This window comes from Megalops cyprinoides, chromosome 15, assembly GCF_013368585.1.
Source record: "Megalops cyprinoides isolate fMegCyp1 chromosome 15, fMegCyp1.pri, whole genome shotgun sequence".
NCBI classification, from domain to species: domain Eukaryota; kingdom Metazoa; phylum Chordata; class Actinopteri; order Elopiformes; family Megalopidae; genus Megalops; species Megalops cyprinoides.
In genome coordinates this window covers 24,962,961-24,974,429 of record NC_050597.1, presented here as the reverse complement: position 1 = coordinate 24,974,429, position 11,469 = coordinate 24,962,961, and the positions used below count along the sequence as shown (strand labels likewise).

At 47.3% G+C, this 11,469-nt stretch overlaps 1 protein-coding gene across 1 annotated transcript; it reads right to left on the bottom strand.

Annotated features, from left to right (window-relative positions):
• Positions 1-114: 114 nt before the first annotated feature.
• On the bottom strand, positions 115-6,409 carry shld2 (shieldin complex subunit 2). The gene is made up of 8 exons (XM_036547277.1): positions 5,152-6,409; positions 4,515-4,622; positions 3,899-4,093; positions 3,060-3,206; positions 2,052-2,252; positions 1,362-1,599; positions 1,106-1,221; positions 115-694 (listed from the first exon to the last, which is right to left on the bottom strand). Exons 1-8 carry the CDS (start codon positions 6,407-6,409, stop codon positions 528-530), a joined length of 2,430 nt encoding a protein of 809 aa, XP_036403170.1. The 3' UTR covers positions 115-527.
• Positions 6,410-11,469: the final 5,060 nt, after the last annotated feature.

Here is an 11,469-nt window from a genome sequence, read left to right as displayed (position 1 = left end):
AAGTGAAAGCTGAATTTATGTACCAGCTATTTAAATGAACTAGTTAGCACTCATTGTGATACTTTGTTCCAGAAATGGCCGTTGAAAACTTATCTTCAGTGCTTGGTCTCTGAATTTAAATACTGCTGTAACTTTAAGGGCAGTCAGATCAGTAGTTTTACAGTAGCGTTAATAGCTCCAGTGGGCAGGCACCAGGGAGTCCTAGCAGATGCTGGCTGTCTAATGGATTATACATTTACATAGAGCCTGTCATGGATCTCAGACTCTCTACTGTGAAGGGGAGAAATTCACACCACCAATGTGTAGCGCCCAGCTCTTGATGCGTAAGTCCAGAACGAACACCACCTATCATCTTGAGTTATAGAGGGACGTAATTATTAAGAAAATTCACCTTGAGGATTATTAGATTGAAAAAAATTGAGGAAACCTTATCAAGCACTTCACCAGTACACTAGGGACCCCCCGACTTTATTTAATAAGGGTTGTACAGCTGTTTGCTAGGTACACAAGAGAGTGCTAATTGACAGTTAAAGGTGGATGTCCAGCAGGAGAAAGTCTCGAGAGGTGGGGACACTGTTTTCGTCACACAGGAAGTGACTACGGACAGTCAGGAGAAAGGTGTTCCGAGGGACAGAGAGCAGAGAGCCAATCCTGTCAGCCACCACTTGCACAAACCGCAAATCCGAGGAGGGAGCTGTGAGAATAAGGAAAGAGAAGCTAAACTTTTTACGAGGTTCAACTCAGAACACCTCTAAGAAAGTGCAGGCTCATAAACACATGACTGACAGCAACCAGGTCAGGTGAACAGCTGAGATAAAGAGAAGATTAAGAGAGAGCATGAAACCAACCAATCAGAGCCTTGACCAATCTTCTGCTTATGTGAAAAGAAACAGACAGTTTTGAAATGAACAAGTTCCCTTTATGTACATAGAATGTAACCAGGCTTGTAACAAGTTTAGTCTATGTACACATATATTAGATTGGTTCACTTCTTTCCATTCAAATGGTGGATAGACTTTGATAGGTCAGTTCTTTTCACGCAACACCCCTTATGCTGTGGGCCTATTAATTAGGTGTCGGAAAGAAAAGTGAGTCACTCTCTTACCGACGGCCTTGCTCAGCCGGTCAGGTGGAGTGTCCAGCAGAATCTTCTGTACAAGGACAGGTGGCACCTGCACGCAGGCCTCACTGTGACCATCCCTAACCGTCAGCACGGCTGGCCTGGGTCAAATCCAAAAGCATAGGACAGACAAGATGGGAGACAGGACAGGCAGACAGGTTTGGTCACGCAGTCATATGCTGTGGTGTAGGAGGTGTGGTCCGTTACCCTCGTGTTAGAGGGCGGGGCGTCCGTGTCTGACCTGTAGTATCGGCGGACGCTGGTGCTGGGGAGGCAGGGGTAGCAGGGCCGGTAGATCCCGTTGTTGTCGGTGTCCAGCTCGGAGCCGCACCGCCCGCAGCCGGTGAAGGTGACGTCGCCGGACACGGTCTCCAGGATCCTCTGCGAGGGCGTGTCGCAGGTCATCAGCAATGAGGCACTCTGGGAGGGGCTGCCTTGGAACTGGAAGGCCATAATCTGACCTTTAAACTCCACGTCACCTGACAGGGGCGAGAGCTTCTGTCAGCCAAAATGTAAGATCAGTGTGATTAAATCAGAGGAGTTTTGACGAGCCACGCAGTGCCTTTGCAAAATCCTGTCTTGATTTCCAGTTAGCATTAGCATCTAGATCAGATCTGTGTGTTCCTTTCCACAATTGGGTCATGCTGTAGGCGCTTTAAACATTGATTGTATCTGGCTTAATGCTAAAGACAGATTGAGGGTAACAGGCCTCCAATGGGTCAACACCTTGTCATAGAGATTTATACGGCTGGCTACTTCAGGCAACAGAACTTGGGGTAATGTCTGGCCATGCTTTAGAAACACCTATCCTAGCTTGACCAATGATGTTCCATACTTCCACACTGAATTCAAAGAAACCATCATCTTCCCCAAAGTACTTCTAAGGGGACAACAGCACACTGTGGAGCCCGCTGTCACTGCTGACTGTCACCTGTATATTTCTGCGACAGGAGGGTGCGGAGGTCGATCTCCAAGCTGGCGGGGCGGGGCTGGGCCCAGCTGTGGAACTCCACCGCCCTCTTGTCACCCGGGGAGAGGGGCTCGCAGGACCCCCAAGGCGTGGAGTGCAGCTCCAGGAGCCCCGTGGTGCCGTTGCGTTTCACCAGCAGCACCCGGAATTCCCACACTGCACCTGAGGAAGAGGGCCCGCACATCAGCCGCCGCAGATGCAAGATATGGAGGTTGGCCTGTAGTCGTTTCCTGCTGCAAACCTTGTGCTGGGAAAGTACTCGTTATCTCGCTGCTGCTTCCTATAAATGAGCTCAGGTTAAAACGTAGGGACTGATTCAAGCAATGCCAAACCAAACAGTGCCACCCATTTCTTTACAATGGCTCTTCAGTACAGCAGCTTTTTTTAAAATGTGGTGACTGCCAAAATTATGTCAGATTTTCACACATCATCACCAACGTGTTGTATATGATACTGTATATTATTCTGTAGTAGCAATCTGATGCAAAGCTTTGAGCCACGTCAATGGAATTAATTCCATTAATCGATGGAATAGCACTGGAACCCATTTTCTTGTTGCTGTGGACATTCAGCTGGAGACATTCAGCTTGAATGTAATGTCATAGATTCCAGCTTCAACACACACTGTGACCAGTCTGCATGCAAATATGAGGATGAACTCAGGCTTTTGAAAACATACACCTCAAATTTGGCCTTCCGACTCATGTCCTTTTTGGAAATTTTCTTTGGAAGGATTAGGTCAGTCTGCTGATTATATATCTGTGATCGGAGTGAGCAACGTTTGTGCAGCACTATCCTATTCAGAAAGACGAATTACTGACCTCACTGCACTGCCGTGACCTGAACATCACTGGACTATGTTACAGTCAACAGATGAGGGCCACTCATACCCACACTACAGATCGGTGAGAGCCAAGCAAAAAACAACAAGCAATTTGTCTCGTGTTTTACCACTAGCCTCGGTCTCACCTTTGTTCTTCTGGATCCTCTGCAGCCAGGCCATGGCGGCTCCCCACAGCACCACCGCCCCCTGCTGGCCGTCGCCCTGTTCTACAGTGAGCAGGGCCTTCTGCACCCCTCCTGTCCTTGATCTGCTCTCCGCTTCTTCCCGCCAGGCTAAACGTGCGCCAGATTAAAGAGTCACTCGGCTGCTGCTGTCACAGCTGGCACCGCTGTTCTCTGCTATGCCTCTGTACCGGGCGTGTGTCTCTACAGCAACTGCACTAAACGTTAATGTCAAGGACATGAAATGCAAAAATAACATTAAGTGAGGCGTGATGTATTGGGGCACTGAAAGACAGCGTCAGCACTCTTCTATTTCACTCGACAGCGATAAAAAAACCCACAGAGACATGCTACATTAAACTTCCTCTTTCAGCGTTAACAATGTATGATATAGGTGTGGATGTGTACCTTTGATGAGGCTAGTGGGAAATGCAGGGCTTTGTGTGTGTGTGTGTGTGTGTGTGTGTGTGTGTGTGTGTGTGTGTGCAGGAGTACAGCACATGTGTAATTATGCATTGTGTACATAACAGGGCTGTACGTGTGGGAGTGTGAAGGATGAGTCTTCATCTACATTGGAAGTGTGTTGACCTCACAAAATGTTTGGTAGTTACAGGCATGGTTTGCATCTTAAATTGAGTCAGTGTGGTAACGAATGTCATTAAATGTGTGTAGATGTGTGTATGCACTTGCGATGAGTCACTGTAAATGGGGAAACGCTTGCAGTCAGGGTGGGGGAGGGCACAGTCTCGTGTGTGTGCAGGGGAGGTGTAACATCTGATCAGGTCATTGTGCGTGGGGCGAACCTGTAATTAAGGAGGTGTGGGTAACCTTCAGCAGTGCGTGGACGAGGGTGTCGGGCTGCATAGCTCTGAGGCGGACGTGGGGAATAGTCTGAGGGTCCTGGGCCTTGCGGTAAGGGAGGGACAACAGCAAGGGGCGCCTCTTACACAGGTAGGCCCACAGCTCCCTCACAGTCCTGCCATTCACGTGCTGTGGGGCTGATCAGTACAAAACACAACACCAATAAATATCAGTACCAACAAAACTGACAAGATTTTTAAAGATTCCTGCAGGTGAACTTATCACAGAATAAATGAGCTGAAATCCAGGACTGGAAGCTGCATGTGGAACTCACAGCTGCTCTTCCATAAATAAGCTATGAGTCAGAGGCTCTAAGCTGTATTGTGACTAATTTTTTACTATCATACATTTATGACCCCTGAGACAGAACATTTCCTTATAGAGTGAAAGGGCAGCAGATGCTCTAGCCTCTTTGAAATTACAGCCCACATTAAAGATTATGATAGAAATGGCTGTCTGAGAGGACAAAAGACAAGTAGCTGTAAAAGATACAGTGCAATGCCTGGCACCCTGATATTATTTGAGTGCGTGTAACACACAGTGGCTCCACAGCCCCACCTGGTGGAGGGTGACTGCTGGTGAGCTGGCCCAGGTTGAGCAGTCTGCTGTTGTGGGAGGACTGCAGCACCAGCTCTCCCCTCCACTTGTCTTCATTCAGCGTTACGCCTGCCAGGAACACACACACAGGCACACACACACAGGACAGGTCAGCAACAGCAGAGCTCGTTACCCAAACAGCACTGGAGCACGAACAGCAAAGTCAATGCCTCGCAGGAGGGAGCTCTGACATTTCTCCTCCTCCTCTACAATCAGAGCTGGCAAAGTATGTTACCCGTTGGAATTGCCTGGGCTATTATTCGCTGAGATGAGCACAGAGTGTGTTCTGTTCTGTATGTGACCACAGTGACACCCGCTGCTCATACATGAGCACTGCAACTGATAAACAGAAAAATTCAGGTTGATAAAAAGTTGCCTGAGCAAGGATCTTTGTGTGTACCAAAGACAAAAGGCATCTAGACCGGTAGTCTATGTCTGAGCAAATCAAAGTTGACCCTTATGTGCCTTGTATTAAATACCCTTCTTTTAGTTTTGGCTTTTATTCTGTTTAAATGTTATTTAAATTTTATTTTATATGTTTCTGTAATGTATTTTAATCTTAAACTCAGTGTAATTGTGCGTGCAACTCTCCCTCTACCTGTGATGAGAAGCAAATCTCCTGGGTTTACGGTGAGGGACCAGAATGCTGCAGTCCTCCAAAGTACAACCTTCATATCGACGCCCGATTGGTCAGTAACCACAATGGTTGCCAGGGGAACGGTGGAACCCGCCCAGGTCCCAGACTTCACTTTGATCTCCTTCAGGTGGCAGGGGTACACCACCGCAACCAAGACAGAGTAGCGTGCTCCCCTGGTCACACATCTGACCAGGAGAGTGGTGGGTCCAGACTGGGCTGGGACAGGTGTCCACCTAGTATGACCCGGCTCCCCCTGAGTCCTGCCCCCAACTGGGGACACTTTAGTCTTCTTAGAAGTTGGAGACACAGGAGAGGTGTGTAAAGGGCAGCTGGGTCCGGCCTTTGACCGCAAACTCCCTCCATGTTCTGCCCCTCCTGTTTTGCTGACAGTGGTGCTGCTCTGAGAACAGAGAATTCCTTCAGGGGTGGCCTCCAAAACCACACCCTCCACTTCCTGTCTCTCGCTGAGCATGTCAAAGAGCTCCTGAGAGCACTCCCGCATCCCCTGTCCCTCCCTGTCACCAGGGTTTTTTGCAGGGCTGTACAGCTCTGGGGTGCTTCCTGAATCTGTGGGTGTACGATTCGGAGGGGTGCTAGGCTCCCCTGCCCTTTCTGGGCCGACCTCTGTCTCGCTTCTTATTGGCTGTGCCTGTGTTCCCAGCTTCCCCTTCAATAGCAGTGCCTGGCTTGTGGTCCATGTGCTGAGGTACTCTGTCTCCACAGAGAGAGAGGGGCCAGGTCGAGGCTCCGCCCCCGCAGCCTCTGCCTTTGCTCCAAGCCCTGGAGCTGTGAAGCAACTGTCTAGATACTCCCTCACAGCCCTGGGACACAGACCCTGCTCCTCGCGGACGGCCCGCTTCTTTCGGGAGGGCGTCCCCCTGTCGGGATCTGTATCAGCATGGGCACCTTCCCCCTCTGTTTCCAAAACGGGATCGTCTTTGTCCTTGCCTGGGATGGCATCTGGATCGATGTTCAGCCTGTCCAAACCTTCGTTGGCGAGGACAACTCCATCCGCCCTGCTCTGCCCACCTGAGACTCCGCCCCTGCTGATGACATCACTTCCCTGCTCCCTGTCATCACTCACCCTTCGCTTTAACCTTGCACCCTGCAGACAGAGGTCCAGGGTCTTCCACTGACCAGACTCCTCTTCTGGGCGGGTGGCTGTTCTGACAGGGAGAGTAGGGGCACCGAGGAACACGTGGATCTTTGGCCTGCTCATGGCTGTGCTGGGAAATATTCCTGAGTGTACTGTCTTTGGTTTGCGTCCGAAAACAACTGTGATGCTTTCTCACTTGCCTTCTTTTCAATGCGAATAGGCAGGATCCTGTCTATTCTGAGATGTTCCTCAGGTTACACAGTTCAGGAAGGCATCACACAGACAGCACAGATGTTCACGTTTCCCCCTTACCCAGTCATTGCATCTGTGACACAGAAAGAAAGACACATCTTTAATTAATGCGATCACAACTGCACAAAATCACAGCTAATACCACACGCCTTCACTTTAGGCACTTCACCTCACTTTAGGCAGTTCTCTGAAAAATTTCACTAATTTGCTCCACAGTTGTCATTTTAAATGTATTTCTGATTAAATCTTGAGAGTTCAAGAGAGTAAAAGCTTAAAAATAACAGCCTGGGAAAGTGTTCAGCGGTATTAGATATGCTCATATGACAAGTACATGACCTTTACAAGACTGTTACACGAAGGCTCGGTACGCCAGGACCAAACACTATCTTCGGATTGCATTTACTCACAGAACCATCCTAAGTGTCTTTTAATGAAATAAGAGCTGGGAGCCTTAAGCACAGTGCCCATCAAACCCCACCTCATCCTCCGCTACAATGGAGTCGGGTCACAGTCTGAGCAGGGTAGCTCCTTCAGTGGAAATCCTTCTGAAGGTCAGCCAGAGCCAGACGGACTGTAAGTCTGGCATATCAGCACAGCCCTCTGGCTGAGCTGTGGGATTGAGCTTGGGTGTCAGGGAGAGGGTTGCCAAGTCAAACAACAGCACAATCTGTCCTTCTCAGCCTCCTTGACACCCCCAGCATCAACTGCAGCAGTGCCAACTGGCCAGGAGAGGGCAACAAAGAGCACAACTTAACACGGACTTAAACTTTTTTTACCTTTATTCGCGGTAGCGTTTTCTCATAGGAGAGACTGATTTGACTGTCTTGTCTAACTCTTGTAAGGAAGAACTAAATGTAGCGTGAAAGCTGGATAAACAGTTAAAATGATAGCTCTTTAGTGAATGAGATATGTAAATAGCCTGCCTGGAAATGGAGCAGGGATGGGACTGGTCTGAATCACTCGATCTGCCAGAGTACAACTCTTAATTTGCAGAAAGCACTGCCTCAACTCACTCTCCAGTGGAACTATGCTCACTTTATTCAGGAGTTCACCATCGCTGCAGCTGAGCCACCTGGCTCTTACTGCTCTCACCTGGATTTTCATTCTTTGTTACATTCATCTCCTGGGTCAGTCATAGGCATGGCAACTGCATCACTGGAAATGATGCGATGTTGTCATGTGATTAAAAAAACTGAGTCGAAACATGAGGCCTTAGTGAGTGCAGCAGTTTTACCTACAAAGCACGAGACCTGTCTCTGACTGGCACCACTCCTCTGAATGATGAAACATGTGTAGAAAAGAAAGAAGACCAGACTCTCGACTTCCTGATAGGAAACCATATATCAATACTTGGAATAGAATCACCTGGTTTCCAGTATATGCTGGAACACAGCTAGAATGAGTCACACATGCATAACGTGTAATGTGCCCCACTAGGCTCTAAGAAATAACACAAATGGAGTGACCCGGGCCAATTTACACAGCTTGTGACTGATTCACGCTGCTAAGTATTATGCACATCAGTACAACCGGAATTTCAACAGCACGTCACACCCAAAGCAAGCATACATCCAAGTCTGGTAGGACAGAACTGCAGAAAAAATGCAGTGTAGGCACCCCTGTGTATTTGTCAGTGCCTGGTTCCCTATACTTCAGATGCTGGAAAATCCTATGGAACTGCTGCACTTCCTAAGGCCCCACAGACTGTATACTTAAACATTTATTTACTGTAAATGTCCTTAACTTTGTAACCACACATTAAATTATACGGTTCAGACGTCAGACTTAATACTTCCAAACCTCAAAAACATCACACCAGTGTCCACCTAAGATGTGAGGGATGCGCTCTGTAACAGAGATAACACATCCTAATAACATGTGCTCTCCAGAACAATAGGACACCCATGGTAAGCTTGATGACACAAACTAATTCCCCAGGAGAACAGAAGGGAAAACTGCAGTGCTAATGAAGTGCTGCAATAATAACATCTTGCTCTCTGAACAACCTGTGTGTCTAGGAGATGGCAGGGGGTGGAACAAACAGCCTCAAGAGCACAGAGTGTGTGTGCATAAGACAAGTCTGCACTACAGTTAACTCTCTGACACAGGAAACAACATAAGTATCTCTTCTACCTAGGCAAAACTCCTCCAACATTTCCAAAATCTGTTCTTCTTTCGTGTGGCCTTTGACGTTTGACTGGTAAGTGCTTCCATCCGTGTGCATACATATGGCAGACCCAAAAAAGACTGTACATTTTTCTCAAGTAATGTGTCAACTGGCCAGCAGGGGTCATCATAGTCAATACAGATCGCCTCAGTACGGCATGGTGACGGTTCCTGCATGCCAGTCGGTCCTGTGGGGAGCCCTGGGGGTGTCCTTGTTCTGACGTCATCCGCAGAGGCTATAACTGCCATAACAGCCCCTCCCAGCCCCCCGCCCCACCCAGTCCCCCGTGACAACAGCTGAACGCTCAGCCACGGTGGTGAGAGGACTACTGACAGCTCAGGGGCTACAGTGGGTCACACTCAATCACCTTGAGGGAAACCAAGGACAGCGTCAGATACTTACACTATATTCACATACAAGACACCTTCAGCAGGCCGAGAAAAGTCGCTTGAAGGAAATTTCAGACACAAATGAGCTTCAAGGTCAAGATATGACACCAAACGTCTGTCTGAAGCTGCAATAATGATTTCTAAAATCTGAACAGAATTTTGTTACACTAAAACTACTCTCAATAAAAGTGAGAAGTGAAACTTTTACTATGGCTCCAGAAAGGTTGACGGTTCACTTCAGGTAGGTGTTATTTGTGTATAATATTGTAAGAGAGTGTACTTAAGATGGAATGCATATCACTTCAGTCATCAGCAGTCATCCAGATTTTGCAGAATATACAGTGCACACCAGTACGCATACAGTACACTTAAAATATAAACATTACCCATAATTCTTTTGAGAATAAAACTGGGAACAATATGGTACCACTTTGTAGAATTAGCACTACATTTTTTCTGCCCTCTTTTCCGTTTCAACATTTGGTGAATTTTAATGTTATTACTTTAAAACCTGTAAAACACGGTGCGGCTTGAAATCATACAAGGGCCAAGGTGTACCTCACATGTAGGGGAGGAAAGCTTGAGAACAACATAGAGACATTTGTAGGCACACAGAATTCCAGTACACATTTCCATATGTACACTGAAGTACACAGAATGTTCTGTATGATTAAAGCCGGTAAATACACATACATGTTTATTCCACAGGAGGGAATTGTAACTGAGGCAATTTCGAAAAGCCTCTTTAAAATGTTCACATTCCATGGATTTGTTAGGCCTATCCGGGTAAAAAAAAAAAAAAAAAAAGTTTAATTTACAGCTCCCACCAGCTCACCAACCAGATAGTGGGTGTTGTCAGCACAAGAGCCAATGGCATTGCAGTGCTGGCACTTTGAAACCTGACCGTGATTGATTACAACACCCCTGTTGGGAAACCAGCAGTGTGAACAGAGAGGAGAGAGGAGGAGGGCGGAGGAAAGGATAGGGAGAGTGGGGCCAGCATAGGGGTCTGCAGGAAGACTGCGCAGTGCTGTAAGGATGCACTACTAGTTGGGGGGATTGATACTGTCTGCAGGCCTGGACAGAACAGTGTCTGCGCGCAGAAACAGAGGAAAGGACACATGACTGCGCAGGACTGGACAGGGCAGAGACAGTATGCGCAGTCAGCACAGAGGACACGTGACTGCGCAGGACTGGACAGGGCAGAGACAGTATGCGCAGTCAGCACAGAGGACACGTGACTGCGCAGGACTGGACAGGGCAGAGTCAGCATGCGCAGTCAGCAGAGAATACGCCCGACTGCGCAGCCTACGTGCTTTCTGTGGAGGGGCAAATACAGTCCGTCACGGTCTAACTCTCCCTACCCACATACCTGCGCTGACACAAGCGCACATGCACTTACCTCCCTGTGAGTTCACGCAACACATTAAACAAACACTTGGATCACTCCCACTGCCTTGAACAGGTTCACAGAGAGGGTAAAATGACAGGGAAGCTGCAGCACATGGAAAAACAGTCAATATATAGTTAAAGTATTCAGCGTGGGCTGGCTGTCTAAATGTAGCTACAGTCTGTGTCCACTCTGAGGTATATATATCAAAAGTTATATTGAGATCTGGCAAAATATAACGAGCTCTGCTCCACCTCGGTTTCCTCATTTGAAAAGTTAACATCTATTCCCTCTGAAATGTCACTCATAGTGTGACATGAACCACTATGGGCTCACGCAGGGGAGAAACATGCCAGGCAGTCACATGTTAAACAATAGAGGTAGATGAGACTATCACATTCTCAGGCATATATTCTTTTAAAATTTTATTGCAAATCAAGAAAAATAAATACTGACATGGTGGAGTTCCACGTGGCTAGAAAGTATAAATGATGATAGTTCCGTGTGCTGAAATATTGCTGCATGATGGAGACCAGAAGAGCAATGTCCACAGTATGTCCGGCAAGTGGATATTCAACATTTCCTGGAATGTAGTCAAGAGGGGTGAGGGCGTTCTGCTGGACCCCTGGCTATTACCCAAACTATCAAAGTAGACATAACTGTGGACATAGTGTTAAATTACAAAACAAATATCCCAGCCCTTTTCAGTCTATACCTTTTTCTGACTGCCTTTTTACTCTCCTTGTGTTGGAAATTGGACAGATATCGCCAATAGATCTATGTCCTACAGATATAGTGTATATATGTGTATGTATGATACAGTGTATCTATTAAGCTATTTAGTTCTCCTATTCAGGGACACATTTAAGTTTAAATACCGTGCATTTGTAATTTTGGTGAGCTATGTGGAATCCAAATCATTAACACTTTAGATTGGAATTTTTATGAGGACTGGAAAAACCAGATCGAGCGAGTGAGATTGTCC

Bases quoted from the DNA above. Each gene is read 5' to 3' on its own strand.
- shld2 (XM_036547277.1), bottom strand. From the start codon at position 6,409: ATGAGCAGGCCAAAGATCCACGTGTTCCTCGGTGCCCCTACTCTCCCT. The intron at 1,222-1,361 runs GTCAGACACGGA...GATTTGACCCAG, and splicing joins AGCGTCCGCCGATACTACAG to GCCAGCCGTGCTGACGGTTA. The intron at 695-1,105 runs GTAAGAGAGTGA...TTATTCTCACAG, and splicing joins CCGGCTGAGCAAGGCCGTCG to CTCCCTCCTCGGATTTGCGG.